We start from the raw sequence: 18,189 nt of genomic DNA on the forward strand, positions 1-18,189 counted from the left end.
AAAGGCCAGGAAAGTTCGGTGGTATTGAAAACTAAAAATAGAGGCCCATAAGGAGAGGCATGAGATGAAATCATAGAAGCAAGCAGGAGCCATACGATGGAAGGTCTTTTAGGTGAAAAGCATTTTATATTTCAGGTACAATCGGGAAGCCACTGAACAATTTTAGCAGGTGAGTGAACAACAGGACCTTTAGGAAACTGCTCCGGCTGCTATGTGGAGAAAGGACTGGAAGAAGGTGACAAAGGAAGCCAGAGCCCAGTAAGGACACAAGGACAGTCCCAGTATGAGCTGGTGACTGAGGAAACAAATTCACAAATTTGGGTTTGTTTTGGAGACAGAATCAAATGGTCTTAGAGAAAGATAACGAGAATGAAGGACCAAGATGACTCCCAAGCTTCTCTCAGCTAATTAGGTGGTCAGAATGACGTACCGAGACAGGAAAGCCTGGAGAGCAACCAGATTGAGAAGAAAAGACAAATCCAAAGAGTAGCTGGCCTTTATCTCTTCAAAAGGGAAGATGCCTTGAGGGTCAAGGTTACAGCTTCCTCCGACACTATTTACCACTGCCACTTACTGATGCAAACTCAGGATAAACGCCTGGGTGGTAATTTTTCTTTTTTTAAAAGATTTTTTAAAATTTATTTGAGAGAGAGAGAACACAAGCAGGGGGAGCGTGAGAGGGAGAAGCAGGCTTCCCGCAGAGCAGGGAGCCCGACACAGGGCCCGATCCCAGGACGCTGGGATCATGACCTGAGCTGAAGGCAGACACCTAACGACTGAGTCACCCAGGCGCCCCTCCCTAACTTTTCATATAGACTCAATATACTGATATAGCCTAACTAGCATAAAAACTCTTAAAATATTTTTAGTGCGAGAGGCTGAAGAGTATATGAGTATATTACCAGATTAAACTGGAGAAACGGAAAACATATGAAGTCAAATGGAATCTCATACACAAATTTAGGTGACATTATCAGCAACTGCACCTCTCACATACGTACGTCTGGAAAGACAAACCATCTTTCTCTGAGGTTTCCTTCCTCAATTACCAGCACCATCACCATCCAGTCACCTAAATCAGAAATCCTGCCAGTGGCTTTGATTCTACATCCCAAGCCCAGTCAGCTCCATACACCCATCTGGTTATTGTTATTATTTTTTTTTTTTTAAAGAATTTATTTATTTATTTGACAGAGAGAGACACAGCGAGAGAGGGAACACAAGCAGGGGGAGGGGGAGAGGGAGAAGCAGGCTTCCCACGGAGCAGGGAGCCCGATGCGGGGCTCGATCCCAGGACCCTGGGATCATGACCTGAGCCAAAGGCAGACGCTTAACGACTGAGCCACCCAGGCGCCCCCCATCTGGTTATTAAAACCTGTCACTGAGCATTGAAATTTGAGACTATTTGTCAAACTACAAAGGCCATAATTTCATGCCCAAGGGAGATTCCATTATTTTGGGACAGGACCTGGTCAAAACTTTAAAGAGCGCCCCCAGATGACTGTGATGTGCACCTCCGCTTAAGAACCACTATTCATAAACTCAAAATTCTTCCCTTGTTATTCTTAATGCTACTGCTCTCATTATCTCTTGCCTCATCACCTTTGGCCTAGACTATCAAATAGCCTATCTCTAGCCTTCCCCATTCTGACCTATTTTCTGTATCACAGCCAGAATTCCCTAATTCTTATTTTTGCTATAAAATCCACTGTGACAAGTGGTAAAAAACTGAATGAGGTTGTCGATTAGACAAGTTTTGTATCAATTTCCTGATTTTGATAATTGTACGGAACTTATACTAAGAGAATGCCCTTGATTTTATAAATACTCAAGTATTAAGGATAAAGAGGCATCATGCCTGCGACATATTCCCAAATAGTTCAGACAAAAATGTGTGAATGTATAGGTATCGACTGAAAAAGGATAATGCACATGTGATAAAACATTAACACTTTGAGAATCTGGGTAAAGGATATGTGGGAACTGTTACTATTCTTACAATATTCTTAATGTCAAAATTAGTTTAAAAAATGGATTTTAAAAAATAATACAATCCTGTGTATTTGACAGAAAAAGAGAGAGAGAGAGCACAAGCAGGGGGAGTGGGAGAGGGAGAAGAAGGCTCCCCACTGAGCAGGGAGCCTGACTCGGGGCTCCACCCCAGGACCCTGAGATAATGACCTGAGCTGAAGGCAGACACTTAACCGACTGAGCCACCCAGGCGCCCCTGTATTTTCTCTTCCTTATGATTTTCTTAATAACATTTTCTTTTCTCTAGCTTACTTTAAGAATACAATATATAAAACATATAAACACACAGAACATGTCTTAACTATGTTCTGTATATAAGGCCAGCAGTAAAGTTTTTGAGAAGTCAAAAGTTATACATGGATTCCTGAGCGCCCCAACTCCTTCATTGTTCAAGGATCAACTGGTAAAAATTATTTGGAGCTCAGCAAGGTGTGAAAAACCATGACATTGTGAATAATCTGATATAACTCTCCAGCAAAAAGACTAGACTGTTATTGGTTCTGGGCATTCAGGGCTGCCTAAAAACATGGTACTGATCTTGAGCAATGAGAATACAAACCCCTTTAAGATCTGTGGAGAGCTCTGGCCTTGCACTGAATTCACAAACTCTTTGAAGGTCTTTGAAGCTGAGACCCCTGGCTCTGTGTTATGCAGAAGTATTTTAAAGCAGAGCTTGTTAGGGCCGGGAAATTACCCTTAACCATCTACTTAGTTTGATAGTTACAAGTATGACTAAACATTTGTATCAAGAATCAAAACAGGAAAAACTATGTAGCCCTTAACTTGTCTTCTAAATTGCTCATTTCAACTAATTGTCAAATAGAGATTAAGTTCATTATTTCACGAGTGCTAGTGTTCTACCACGGACCAAAAGTATTAAGTACAACAGTTCAAAACACTGTTTAAAACAAACAAATTTTATCAACACGAGGGGAGATGGCAAACACCTAGAAATAAATATACAGAAAACTTGATTTGTTTGGAAGGCACCAAAACCTGTTAATATAATTGATACATCTGAGCATAATTTTTTAAAAAATTTATTTATTTGACAGAGAGAGAGAGAGAGAGAGAAAGCACAGGCAGGGGAACCAGGCAGAGGGAGAAGCAGGCTCCCCGCTGAGCAGGGAGCCCGATATGGGGCTCGATCCCAGGACCCTGGGATCATGACCTGAGCCGAAGGCAGACGCTTAACCGACTGAGCCACCCAGGTGTCCCTGAGCACAATTTTTAAAACACTTAATTATGAGCCTTGAGAAAAGGACTGCGTTCAGATACACAATCTAGAATAAAACAAAAATGACAAACTCAACTCACCAGCAATTTCTACAATATCACCAGGAACTATGTCTTTAGCTTTAATCCGCTGGACACTCTTTCTGTCCTGTCGATATACTTTGCCCATTTCAGGCTCATATTCCTTAAGGGCTTCGATTGCATTCTCAGCATTTCTTTCCTATAAAAAAGATAAAAGTAGTAAACACATACTTGCCACTGCAAATTAGTATTTTAGTCCAAGGAATCAAATTTTAGACTTCTAAACTTTAGGAAAAAAGACGCAAAAGATGCACATTAATGATACTTATAAACAATTCACATAAGATGAAAAAACACCAGGATCTTACAATTTTGTGCTAAAAAATGAAGACTTAAGCACCCTAACAGGCCTGAACAGGGAATAAAATCCTAACAGGAAAAAGCAGTTAAAAATCTGTTGTCCCCAAGCCCACTGTGTAACAAGGCCCTCACCTCCAGTCACAGCCACACCGCTGAAAATTGATCCTGTCTCATATGAAAAGTGATGGTCTGGGGCTAGACTGCTTAGGTTCACTCCAGGCTTTTCCACTTAACAGCTAAGTGATTGTGCATGAGCTACACAACACACAGGTTTGGTGCCTACAAAACCTGGACACCAACACTACTACCGCAAGGGCTATGAGGATTTACAAACTATTTAGACTGTGTTTTGGCCAATAATACATGTTATGAGTGATGAAAATTAAGAAAATCAAGTTACATCTCAAATTCTAGGAAATCTCTCTGCAGTAGTGAAGACTAATAAATGGTTGGAATCTCATCAGAGAACTGTCAGTCCTGGGGTGCCTGGGTGGCTCAGTCATTTTAAATATCCAACTTTTTCTTTAAGATTCATTTATTTTGAGAGAGAACATGCACGTGCATGGGTGGCAGGGCAGACGGCAGAGGGAGAGAGAATCTTAACCAGACTCCATGCTGAGTGCAGAGCCCGAGGTGGGGCTAGAACTCATGACCCTGAGATCATGACCTGAGCTGAAGTCAAGAGTCAGACGCTTGACTGAGCCCCCCAGGTTCCCCAAGCAGCTGACCCTTGATTTTGGCTCAGGTCATGATCTCAGGGTTGTGAAATCAAGCCCTGTTGGGCCCTGTGCTGGGCGTGGACCCTGATTAGGTTTCCCTCTACCTCCCTTCCACCTCCCCCTAAAAAACCAAAAAACAAAAACTGCTAGTCCCATAGCATATATACCATATTTACTGTAACTGTATACAAATATATCAAACCTTAGTCATACATAGCTTTTCTTTCCAAATTTTGAGATGAAAGATGTAGAAATCAAAATATGTTAAAAAAAAAAAAAAAAAAAAGGCTACAGGAAAGTTCCTTTAAGGGAAGAAAAAAAAAAAGAAAGAAAAAGAAAAGCAAATGTGCCAAATTTGTCTTCTCTCCTTTTGGAGAGTAAGCAATTAGAAGTCAAGGAGCAATCTACACAGTGCATGCCCAGGTGAGGTTACTCAAAACACAAAGGAAGGATTCATTTCTCTCACTTCTTGCCTTCTGATATAAACCTCAATTTAACCTTTTTTTTTTATTTTTAAAAGATTTTATTTATTTGACAGAGAGAGACACAGTGAGAGAGGGAACACAAGCAGGGGGAGCGCGAGAGGGAGAAGCAGGCTTCCCGCTGAGCAGGGAGCCCAATGTGGGGCTCGATCCCAGGACCCTGGGATCATGACCTGAGCCGAAGGCAGACGCTTAACGACTGAGCCACCCAGGCGCCCCAAAGCTCAATTTAACCTTATCTGGGTAGAATTTACACACAATACTACATGATTTCATTTTTTTTTTAAAGATTTTATTTGAGATAGAGCGAGAGAGAGAGAGAGAGAGAGAGAGAGAGAGAGAGAGAGCGCGAGCACACAAGCAGGGTGGAGGGGCAGAGGGAGAGAGAGAAGCAAGACTCCCCGCTGAGCAGGAAGCCCAATGCGGAGCTCAATCCCAGGACCCAGAGATCAAGATCTGAGCCACCCAGGTGTCCCTGTAATCTCATTTTTTTACCTGAGTGTAAGAATTATGGTCTGTCGCAAAAAATCCCAAAATCTGCTTAAAGTGAAGTTAGAGGGCTTAAAACTGAAAGCTAATGGCATGAGTCTCACTTTAAATGTTTACATCCGTGAAAAAGTATAGACTATGTTAAATTTGGGAACCTCATGATAAAAATAATTTCAACCCCATATCAGATTTGCTTAAAGAATATTATCTGTATCACCTTGTAATTAACAGAAATGCTAGAATATTTAATTCTAATTAAATGTCATTGCTATAAGGTCCTTAAATTCAAATGCTACTGATATTGTAAAAGAATAAATTCTCAGCACTGCTGCTATTCAATTAGTCAAATTTGAAACCACTTTTTTCCATAGAACTACCTCTCCCATTTGTTAACTGTGGCAGTTTTAATTCCTTTTCTCCCTCTTCAAGGTCATGTCAGATAGAGTTTAACTAGATTGCTCAAGGTTAAGAGATATCCCAGGAGCACTGTATTTTACTTCTACTCAAAATTAGCAAAAGTACATTTAAATTAGAAGCATTAAAGATAAATTATCTCAGACCCCAAGGACAAAAATGCCAATTAAAATTACTTTAAAAGGCTTCCTCTCAACTCAAATGATCAAAAGGAATATTTAGAATGTAGGGGTGGAAAAGGGAAACAAATGATCACATATTCAAATAGGTTATATCCTGTTGGTGGGAATGCAAGCTGGTGCAGCCACTCTGGGAAACAGTATGGAGGTTCCTCAAAAGGTTGAAAATAGAGCTACCCTATGACCCAGCAATTGCACTACTGGTATTTACCCCAAAGATATAAATGTAGTGATCCGAAGGGGCACGTGCACCCCAATGTTTATAGCAGCAATGTTCACAAAAGCCAAACTGTGGAAAGAGCCTAGATGTCCATCAATAGATGAATGGATAAACAAGACGTGGTATATATATACAATGGAGTATTATGCAGCCATCAAAAAAAAAAAGTATGAAATCTTGCCATTTGCACAATGTGGATGGAACTAGAGGGTATTATACTAAGTGAAATAAGTCAATCAGAGAAAGACAATTATTATATGATCTCACTGATATGAGGAATTTGAGAAAAAAGAGGATCATAGGGGAAGGGAGGGAAAAATGAAACAAGACAAAACCAGAGGGGGAGACAAACCGTAAGAGACTCTTAATCTCAGGAAACAAACTGAGGGTTGCTGGAGTGGAGGTGGGTAGGAGGGATGGGGTGGCTGGGTGATGGACACTGGGGAGGGTGAGCGCTGTGAATTGTGTAAGACTGATGAATCACAGACCTGTACCCCTGAAATACATTGTATTAAACAAACAGGTTCTATCAAGTGCTCACTTCAGCAGCATATACACTAAAATTGGAACAATTCTCGATTTCTCTAGTTCCCAATCACTTGTCACCTTCTTTGATGACACTGGTCAGCAGCATGTGCCCCCCCAACCTCCCAATACTACCTTACACTCTACTTATAATTTCCCTTACTTCCAGAAGAACTCTTCAGTATTGCCCATACCATCTGTATACTATGTAAATGAGATTAAAACCTAAGAATGTTATTTTTTAAACTAAGATAAATATAAAAGTCCTGTGAAAACTGCTGTAAAATTTTACTTCAAATTTGGATCAAGCCTGGGCCTAGACTCAAGTCACAGATACTCTGTACTACCGGTACAGCCTTTAAGAGGTCACTTAATCCCTCTGAACCTCAATGTCACATCTGTCAAATGGGAATATCATTTGTCTTATAAGATCACTGTAACAATGACATGGGAATGTATGTAAAGTATCTACCTAGTAACTAGCATAAATTATTTAATAGGAAAATATATATTACTAGCTTGAGAAGGATAATCTAATGCTGTGTATTGTTTCTTTTGCCTATATTATTCACAAGGGGATCACTTCTACTTAAATATAAACTTTAGAAAAAAATTAAAATAAGAGAAATATAGCACAATAGTATTTTCTTCTAAGTAGACCATCCTTCTACATGAGCCCACTACATAAAGGCCTTCATGTTTATTAATAAGATCAGAAGTTTACAATTTTTTTTTTAAAGATTTACTTATTTATTTTAGAGACAGTGCAAGTATGTGTGTGTGTGCGTGTGGGGGGGAGGGCAAAAGTAGAGGAAGAACCTCAAGCAGATTCCCTGCTGAGCGGGGAGTCTGACATAGGGCTGGATCTCACAATCCTGAGATCATAACCTGGGCCGAATGAAGAGTTGGCTGCTTAACTGATTGAGCCACCCAGGCACCCCAGAAGTTTACAATTCTAATAGGACTAAGTATGCTTATAAAATGTTCCTACTTTAAGAATGTAGATGCACTCGGGGTGCCTGGGTGGCTCAGTCGTTAAGCGTCTGCCTTCAGCTCACATCATGATCCCAGGGTCCGGGATCGAGCCCCGCATCGAGCTCCCTGCTCAGCGGGAAGCCTGCTTCTCCCTCCCCCACTCCCCCTGCTTGTGTTCCCTCTCTCGCTGTGTCTCTCTCCGTCAAATAAATAAAATCTTAAAAAAAAAAAAAAAAAGGAAATTTAAAGTCCTCTAAACTAGATATATACAGAATAGCAATTACATGAAGGGGGGGTGGGTAGGAATCCCATTATGTTTCTGTAAACTGGCTTCCATTCTGTGAGTCAGAAAGGCCCGGGCAACTGAGGGAAAACAGCCAGAAGTATGCTCTGAAGGGAAAACAATTTTTACAGTTTAAGAAAAAAAAAAAATCCAAGGAGAATAAAAATGACATTGAATTTATGAAACTTTTCACAGGAAGCAGCTAGGAAATATACAGATACTGAATCTCAAATTTCCTAGTTTTCCTCAAATAGTTTCTCTCATCCATTATTCTTAACTCCATGCTGCATGAAGGATGAGCAATTTTAACAGTATATACATGCAGGAGAGGTCTAAAATGTTGCCATTAAATAAACAGACAAAAGAAAAAGCACACATAGATTTTCCAGAGATATTTTTAGTCAATACATGAGGAAAAAAAAAAAAACAGATTAACACAGTTTAAATCACTTATATAAATTGCTAAACTCTAGCACTGCAGAATTTTTGCTTACCTGCCATACACCCACAATTGCATTGGCTACTAATATAAGTAAAATTACAAAGGGTTCTACAAAGGCTGTAATTGTTTCTTCACCTTCTTCAAACCAAGCCAAAACCTAAAAGAGAAATGGCATGTGTTAGAACTGTAATGTGTTTTTAGGCTTAGTGCCACTTGACAACAAAAGTGGCTGGCACTAAAGGAACTGCACTATATAAAATCTCTCTTCTTACCGTCCCTAGAGACATATGGTGGCAAAATGTAATGACGGCAACAACCAGTTTATTATGTCCCTTGTTCAGAGTATTCTTGAGAATCAAAACTATACAACTTCTTAATATTCTTCAAAAGCTATTTTTCACATACTAATTGTTTTAAAATCCAAATAAAATACTTTCTGGGAAATAAATCCCATTCATTTTACATGGATATCTTCAGAAGAAATAAAACTTAAATTCTCTATTTTGTTAAAGTAAAAGGCAATCATCTACAACTTTGTTGATTTGCTTAATATTCCTACCAAATAATATCTATAGGCATAAATTCATTGTAAAAATCACTTGATCATGGACTCAAAATTATAGAGTACAATAGCATCCCGGTTATTTTCAGTGGTATCACTATAGGTCATCTCAAAATTACTCAAGGTTGTTGTGCAATCAGGAATGTATTTTGAAGGTTATCCGCCATATGACATCTAGTATAGCAATTCAGAACCTCAGAGAGGACAGAAGTCCACAAATGTTATTTATAACTGGATACAGAACACTGCCCCAAGGAAAATGAGCAGAAAATTAATTTCTAGCTCACACAACCATAACCTGGTCAGGATGTAAAAGCTACAAGTTAAGAGAAGATAAACTTCATAACTGAGCAAACTTAAGTTGATAAGAGAAGCCAAGAAATGAATCTTTAAGAATGATAAAGAACATGGTAAAAGAGCCATCTAAATAGTTAAAAACTAATTTTTGTGAAAAACTGCCAATCCAGAAAAGATGTCAAACATATCTTATGATTCAATCTGGGAGATAAGATTTGCCTTTGTTTTTTAGCATTGCTTAAAATGTCTGCATATTTCACAAAAAAATATTTTCTTTAAAAGACCAATTTAGTAAACAATCAAAGCACTGGTTTTGATACTTTTTAATAGTCAGATATGGCTCACGGCAATAATGAAACCACCTAAGTTTATACTTAGTGGAACAGTATAAGGTAAACTTTTATACAAACAGTAAACAACCAGAGAGGTAAGACAAGGCCTAACATGAATTTTGCAAGTAAGATAAGGGAATGATGAATGAACAAGAAATATCAACCTGAGCAGGAAAAAAACCAGGAGACACCAGGACCGGGTTCTGAAAGGTACCAATGACCACTGACAGCTAGTGAACTAGGGCAGGCAGAAAACCAGAATGAATATAAATGTTGCCGCAGGCTTTCAACAGGGCATTCCTGGTGTTAAGGCCAGGCCTAGTGCCAAAACGAAAACTTCCCTAGGAAGTTATAAATTTTGATAGATGCAAGATCACAGCTGCTTTGATACTAGCCTTTCAAACATTTGCCAAGGAGAGCATATCAGAAATAAGAAACTTAATTAGCTCTTGGGGGAGAAAAATCGCTCAACCTGATGAGCAACTAGGACCTATGCAAAAGGTCAGTGAGGCATTAGCAACTGTAAGATAAGCTTCACACCTTGTTAAAGAGGGTAGGAACTTCCCTCTTGGCAGCTAGGCCTAAGGAACAAACTTAAATATCCCCTAACAGCTGGAGCAAAGGGAAGACTACAGCAAATAGCTACAGGACTATCAGAGCAAATCTCTACTTTAAAAAAAAAAAAAATGTGTGGTTCCTCTGCAGAAGTAGAATTTATCAATTATGTAAAAATCCTAATCTGTACAATGCAGTAACCTTTTCTTCCACTACAGGACTTCAAATGTTTATGTGTAAGAAACCCAAACACTGGGGTGCCTGGGTGGCTCAGTCGTTAAGTGCCTGCCTTCAGCTTGGGTCATGATCCCAGGGTCCTGGGATCGAGCCCTGCATCCGGCTCCCTGCTCCACGGGAAGCCTGCTTCTCCCTCTCACACTCCCCCTACTTGTGTTTCTCTCTCTTTCTGTGTCAAATAAATAAAATCTTTAAAAAAATAGAAAAGAAAAGAAAAGAAACCCAAGCATTCGTAATTATTTGAAGGTTCCACAACTGTATTAATTACTGGTTGATGAGAAACTAGCGGGCAGATTTCTCAGTGTGGAAGGCTGATGCTGAACCTATTTAAAATCAACCATCAATTTCCTGAATACTTTTTAAAATGTCTATTTTGAGGACGCCTGGGTGGCTCAGTTGGTTAAGCACTGCCTTCAGCTCAGGTCATGGTTCCGGGGTCCTGGGTCCCACATCGGGCTCCCTCTGCTCTGTAGGGAGTCTGCTTCTCCCTCTGCTTCTGCCTGCCACTACCCCTGCTTGTGTGCTTGCACGCTGTCAAATAAGTAAATAAAATCTTTTAAAAGATAAAAATAAAAATAAAATGTCTATTTTGAAACCACAAATAACCCAAATAATCAAATGCTACAGCCCAAAGTGAAGATCAACCCATATTTCATTAACTGGTAAGAACCAATCCAGTTGATTATGTTCAGATCATATTATGGAGTCCTTCATGGTTTGTTCTATTGAAAGGAAACCTAGTGTACATGGGATGATGATACTACAAATGAAAGGTCCCAGGAGATGAGGGAGTGAAGTGTGTGAGACATTATTACCAAAATGAAAGATGCCTTATTAGCATTATAGCATAGTCAGTTCATAATTATGGCTTATCAAGTTATACAAAATATCTTCATATGGGGGGGTAAATGTTTCTAAAAATCTTCATTGGAGAGTACATTGAACATAAATGATTACCTATTTGTATTGCCTTTTGTTCACCACTGTATCCCCAGGGGCCTAGAAGTAGCTCTGGTACACAGATGATGCTCACTATTTACTGTACAGAAGCATGAATGAATGAAACAAAATCTCATATAACCTGTAAGGTACAAGACCCTGAGGGCGTATTTGAACTTAAACATCTAGAGCAAGAAGTAACCAACTTCATCAACACTATCAAAGGAAAGTGGAAGAAAAAGCTACTGCAGTTAATTTTAGGCACAGTGTTTCTTCTTTGCTTTGCACTATTAATACAGTAACAACACTTGTCTTCTGGGGCTTATAGAATCCAGCAAATTCAAAGTTTCAAATCTGCCAATCCTATTCAAGGTAACCACTTACTAATGAGTACTCAACTACATCTTAAACTGCTTCAATAGGGTAGGATAGGCTATCTTCTAATTATCTGTAAGACTGATGATCTCTGCCAATCACAGTAACTTCTGACAGGACAACCAGAAGATGCTGGAGAGCAGAGTTTAATGAATAAAAGCAAATTTTAATCCAAGGTAAAAATGTGTGTTCCAATGGGAGACAGTCACGGTTCTGTGACTCCATTATCTTAGCTTCATGTGGGGATAATGTACTAAGCACTCAATGAGATCCAAAAAAAGAACATGAGAGATCATAAGCACATTTTTAAGACTGAGGGCACCTGTCTGCATTCCTCTTTTATCCTTAGAAACTTGCAAGGACACTGGGTACTCAAATACTTCAATGAATGAAGAAATTTACATTAAAAAAAAAAGTTTTAAAGAGGAAATCAAAGTTAAACATTTCACAAGAAAGAAAATGTATCAACAATAAATGTTATGACAATTTTCTGGGGTGGGAAACCAAAATTCTTTTAGCCATTAAAAAAAAAAAGGTATGAATTAGACTACATTCTCTTCTGATCCACACATAAATTTAAAAATACTGGTTTTCGATTTGAGAATACAATCTTCTTAAACACACACAACATAATAAAATAAAAATTTAAAAAAACACTAAAACCCTACAGGCAAACACACCCACACACACACACACACATTCACCTTTCAAAACATTTTAAAGAAAGGCTCTAAATAAATTAGACCAATCAGTGAACTACCCATTTTATCCTTTAAAAAAAAATAAGTTAAAAGAAAACACAGGAAAAAAGTAAAATCATTACATAATATAAACTACTTCTTGACTATATTGTACTAAGAAAACCAAGAAACCAGACCTCATGTATTTTGAAAATGCTACTAACACAAGCTCACTCAAATATATTTGTTTTATCAGAATCACTAACCCAGGCTCTAAAAGAAATGAAGAATCCTTTTTAAAGGGTCCAGTAGGAAGGAAAAGACACTATTCAAATACAAGTGACAAGATGAGAAGTGCCTTGGTCTAACCACGTTTTAGCAGCATTTTAGGATCACTCCAAGTAGTGTGGTGGGGAAATGGGGATGGAGGGTAGAGCAACTTTTGCAAACTATGTTACAACAGAGGACTTCACGAATTCCTATGAGGCAGATATGGCCCTCCTACTCATCTCCTTCAGGTCTTTTCTCTAAAGTAACCTTCTTGGAGGACTTTCCTGACCACCCTATGTGAAAACTATACCCTCCCTCCTCATACTCTTACCCCCTGCTTTATTTTTCTCCATAGCACTATCACTGTCCAACAGACTCAACATTTTACTTGTTTATATCTGTCTCTACTAGAATGTCGGCTCCAGGTTAAGAGACTTTGCCTATTTTGTTCAAATGGCTGTATCCCCAGTGTCTGTGCCATGTCCCAGGTGTTCAATAAATACCTAATGAAGTAGTGAAGGAGAGAAAAGAACAGGTGTTCCAGTAAGCAACCATATGATGTATTAAATGAAGGGCAAAGTTGTGACCAAGGAGGATGTAAAGACAGTGAAAGGATAGCAGGTCATGAATGTCAAATGAAGGAATTTCTAATGTTACTTTATATGTAGTGGGAGAGATTATAGCTCACTTCTTCCAAACCAAGTAAACTTTAAACTCTTTCTATCTGGCGAATATTGCAATTACACTTTATCCCAACAGGTCATGAGTACAGAACATTAACGCAGCTTCCTACAGTTAACAGTTTACTTAGTTTGATATCTGAAATAAATCACTAAAGCCTGATATTTCTTTTTAACTTGAGCAGAACCTGACGATATGTACATTTTGTAGGAACTGTCTATCAATTCTCCAAAAGAACATGAATATTCTACCATGATTTTCCTGTAAATTAGGAATAAACTACCACAAAAAAGACTCAGTGATCTTTTAAAAGATAAAAGAAACGAGGAATGAAAAGGTCAAGAACAATGTAATAATAGCGCCAATTCCACATGAAGAAAATGAACAAAACAGGTCTGATATCCAAAATGTCTTGATCAAACAAGTCAGAGCAAACTAACAGTATTTCCTAAACCTTTATTATTTTTGTTTAGCAACCCATGAAATAAAAATGTCACACAGTTCATTTCCTGAGCATTAACTCCAAGTAGTTACCAAAAAGGTAATTCAAATTTCAATTCCAAAATATAGTTCTATAAAGCTATAAAAACCCAATATCCTACCCTATGATAAAATTAGAGCATTTTAAAACCCATTTAAAAATGCTTAAACACTATAAACTCCTTTCTTCAAAATAAAAGTCACACACATTACTAATTCAAAATGTTAATACAAAGTCATCAAACTGGCAACTCAAGAGATTCTATAAAACCCAAATATTCAATAGCTTGTTTATTGGAAATAATGCTGTTACAACACAGCCTTAAGTTACACACACAGAATAACTCAATAAAAATTTATTTTATCTCTGCCTTGTATACACCAAATGATTTACTTCTAAGATGTCCCTGATAACCTTATTGAACCCCAGTATCTTAACTGCCAAATCTGAGGCTACTTCAGAATTATGCAGCTAGCTTAAACATACATAAACATTACACTACCCCAAACGTATTATTTGTTTTGCCCCAAGACGATGTACTTCTGAAACTGAGACTCAAACAGCTCTAGTCCTTTATCTTAATCGGTAAAAGCAGCAGCCATTTAGGAGGGGTGGGGGGAGGGGGGAGGAGTGGGTGGTGTTGAATTAATCAAGAACAGACAGACATGTAAGAGGTATGGAGTAATTCAGGACACTGAATGCTTTCCTATGACACTCTCAGTTTTATTCAGTGAAAACCACAGAAAAGATTCGTGAGGACTGAATTATTATTAATAGCTACATATCACTTAGCCAACATGGCATGATAGATTAATATTAAAGTCTCATGTCAGAAGCTGTATACAGTAGTATTACTCCAAGAGCTCACCTCTTGCCAATTTCCCCCCTCACCTAAAGAAGTGCCTACTGCTTCCTTTTGATTTAGTTCTCAAAACAGCCTTCTAGGATATGGTTGTCATAAAGACGGAGGTAGATTCCTGGGGCTTTCAAATGTACAAACACACAAAAATGAAACCTTGAAGCTGTGTCAATTTTGTGAAGCCTGAAGAAGTATTGCACTGGGTGAATTTCACTTCCCATCATGGTTATTATAAGAATACAATACTGTAATTTAAGAACAAAAGTCATCTCATGCTGTTAGGATTAGGAACATCTGTGTCCTATTCATGACCATTTTCAGGAAAACTACCAAGAAGTCCACTGCCCAAGAAAAAATGCAGTAAAAAATTAATATTGAACAGAAAAAAAAATGTTAATAACCTAGAAATATCCTCACCAACCCATCACCCTTTTTCTGCTGTAGTTCCTTGCATTTCACCAGTTTCTTAGCAACCATACAGGACTCAAGTCGGTAACCACATACAGTATAAGAAAAAACAGGTTTTGGTTTTTTTTTTTTTCCTTTTAAAATCCAGAACCAATTGTACTGAACCTTGTGCTCTCTACCTAGGAGTCACTTAAGACGGGGGTCCAATTTAGATAAATATACCACCCTAAAGGTCAGTGACCAAATTTGGTCAACAGTGGTGCCATCACTGCCGTCATCATTCTTGTCACTGTCAGAAACAACTGTCACCTTGCCATTACCAGGAAGGGAGAGTAACTGGAATATTCCTTTTGTAAGTTCTATTTACAGACTACAAAGGGCCCATCATCATCTTAGGATGATCTTACACAATGGAAGAACCCAAAACAGAGAAGACCTTCTGACAAAGAACTTTTTAATATTAAAATCTGATAAGCCACAAAAATTTATAAGACCCTGCCCCATGTAGGAACAATTTCTAACTGCACTGTAAATGCCAGGCATTAATTTTTTGCACACAAATGGCTTCAAGTGTTTTGTTTATAATTTTAAAATACCCGGATTTTTAAAAAATGAAGACACCGCTGAAATCTCTAAATATAATGTTCTCACGCAATAGACATCATTTGTTTCTTGGTTTTTCATCTCTGGAATAGTCTCTACTTTTTGGAGAGAAATAAAGTTTTTTTATACTTACAAAAGATATACAAGCTGCCAGCAATAAAATTCTAACTAGTAAGTCTTCAAACTGCTCAATCACAAGTTCCAGCAAGGTTTTTCCTGTTAGAAACAGACATCTGTTGTAAATGTCATCTTAACATCAGCACACAAAGGGGGTAAAAAAAGACCAGGTTAAGATTACTCACCTTCTTCAGCCGGTAACTCTGTAGAATGCAGAAATTCGCCCGTCAACGTGTCAAGAAGGGAAAAAAAAAATTAGCATTGTCTTTATAAACTGCTAAAATTATCAGTCTTCGAAAGACGTACCTAGATCTATGAACCTTCAACCATTTTTAATGGGAACCATACCAAACGGTACCCCAAGAAAATATGCAGGATTTGTTGTAACCAATACCTTAGGCGTATCCCGAAGCGTAAAATCCCATCGCTACCTACTAAACAGGGCTCCCGAAACAAGGAGTCATTTCAGCTATGTCATGACTTCTGCCAGATGTGTAACTTTGGGCAATCCAAGAACGGTCAGAGGCTTTCTCAACTGCAACGACGCCTCATAAACTGGCTAGGGACAAGAAAATGTCTCGCAGGGTTCAACCCAGTTGCAGGAGACTCGTCCCTCCCTCCAGCGGGGCTGGCTGCTGCGGGTGAGAAGCCACCGAGCTAACTGCGTGCGGGGAAGGTCAAGGGCTCGAGGCGCGGGGTCCTGGAAGTACAGACAAGACCCCAGAGCCTCGGCCTGCAGTCCCTCTCCCGCGGGGCCGGGGCGCGGGCTCGACCCGCCGCCTGCAGCCCTCGGCGGGCGCGGAGCCCAGACCCACGAGGTGGAGCCCGGTCAGCCATCTTCCCTGGCTCTCGGGCCCGCGCCGGGCAGCACGGGGCCCCTGCAGTCCCGGCGCCGGGCACCTACCGTTGGAACCCCATCTCTCCTTGAGCTTCTTGACCTGCTCCAGGCTCAGCCCCGTGCTCTCGTTGACGCCGAAGTGGCCCAGCACCTCCTCCACCGTCTTTGTGTGCGCGTTCTCCATGGCTGCGGGGGCCCGGCCGGCCTCGCCTCCAGTCCCCGCGGCCTCCTCGCCTCCGCCTCGCACTCGGGCCGCGGGCTCGTGCCGCCCAGGCGCGGACTGGCCTCTCCCCCTCCTCCTCCTCCTGCGGCCGCTTCCGCCTCGCCGGGCGCTGAATCACCCCGCGCCCCCTCCCCCAGACAACCGCCCCTCTCGCAGCCCGGCCCGCGCCGGCGCACGCCCCGGACTCAGCTGGGCGGTGGGGGGCTCCTGACCCTCCCTCCCCTCGTCAGAAGGGAGGGCCTCCTTTGCCCTCAACCGCCCGCCGGGAGCGCAGGCCGCGGCCCCCGAACCCCCTCCCCGCTTTCCTGAGGTGATTCGCGGCCCCTCCCGGGCCGGAGGAGGGGGGCGCCCGGCCGACCCCCGAGAGCAGAACGGAGCGAGGGCGGCGAGCCGGCGGGGTGGTGCGCGGCGCGCTCGCCCTGTTCCCTCAGCTCCGCACCCCCGACAGCGGCGGAGGAAACTGCGGCGAAAGAGAAGGAGGTGGCGTCGGGGACGGCTCCGCGGCGGCTGCTCTAATAGCATTTATCCGCCGCTGCCTCCCCTCTCGCCGCCGCCGCGGCATGTGGACGCCGCTCATTGGCCGAGAGGGCCCAGCGCGGCGCGGGCGGCACGGCCCCGCCCCCTCCCCTCGGCTCCCTCCCTCCCGCGCTACTCGCGCCCACGCCGCCGCGCAGGCCCCGCCCCCTCCCGCGCACCGCCCCCAGGAACCCGGATAGAGGCCGGCGCGCGCGGGGCCGCGCCCGCGCAGTGCGCGCCCTGGCCCGCGGGCCGGTGGAGACCTAACCTACGCCGGGCTAGAGCCCTTCCATCCACGCCCACCCGCGGGCACAGAGCCCAGAGAGGTCGAGGGCTCACAGCGGGCTCCCTGCACTCGATGCCCCGAGGAAAACTGCCTGCCCTTCGGGGTTGGCCTGGGGCCGGGGTGGGTGTCTGGGAAGGCGAGGCCGAGGAACCTGGGAACCCGGTCCGCACTGGGCCTTCCGAAGCGCGCTCGGCTTGGTGTCCTTGGCTCGCCCGCCCCCTCGCCCTCTGCCTTGCGGGCCACATTCTGCATCCTAATCTGTCTCCTTTAGAGCCCCCTTCGGGAATCGAGGGGAGGAATTCCGCAGTTCATTTCCCACACGGCCCGAATCCCTCATCTGTCGCCTCAGGAGCACCGCATCCCACACCCCCAGCCGAGCGCTCATCTCACACCAATGTCCGCCCTTCCCCAGCGGGGTCTGTGCTCTGACCGAAGGAATCCCACTCCAGGGAGGAGGTTTTAATTTGAATAGCCCACACAGCTTTTGATACGTGTCTGCCTAGAAGTCACAGGCTATGCCACCGTAAATGCTAAAAAACGAGAATTGTGCTAGG

General features: G+C 41.7%; 1 protein-coding gene across 2 annotated transcripts in view; it reads right to left on the reverse strand.

Annotated features, from left to right (window-relative positions):
• The window catches only part of ATP2A2 (ATPase sarcoplasmic/endoplasmic reticulum Ca2+ transporting 2), a 57,376-nt gene extending 39,982 nt beyond the window's left edge, over positions 1-17,394 (reverse strand). The window contains exons 1-5 of one of the 2 annotated variants that reach the window (XR_004302618.1): positions 16,677-17,394; positions 15,958-15,975; positions 15,789-15,871; positions 8,429-8,533; positions 3,349-3,487 (exon numbers count right to left, since the gene is read on the reverse strand). Coding sequence is in view for 1 of the 2 variants with exons in the window: in XM_032431629.1 (XP_032287520.1) it covers positions 3,349-3,487; positions 8,429-8,533; positions 15,789-15,871; positions 15,958-15,975; positions 16,677-16,794 (463 nt within the window). In the remaining variant the exon portion in view is untranslated. The remainder of the gene's footprint in view (positions 1-3,348; positions 3,488-8,428; positions 8,534-15,788; positions 15,872-15,957; positions 15,976-16,676) is intronic. The other variant, XM_032431629.1, reaches the window with a different exon arrangement.
• Between the last annotated feature and the right edge of the window lie 795 nt (positions 17,395-18,189).

Source organism: Phoca vitulina, unplaced genomic scaffold (genome assembly GCF_004348235.1).
Source record: "Phoca vitulina isolate PV1807 unplaced genomic scaffold, GSC_HSeal_1.0 scaffold46, whole genome shotgun sequence".
Taxonomy (NCBI): Eukaryota; Metazoa; Chordata; class Mammalia; order Carnivora; family Phocidae; genus Phoca; species Phoca vitulina.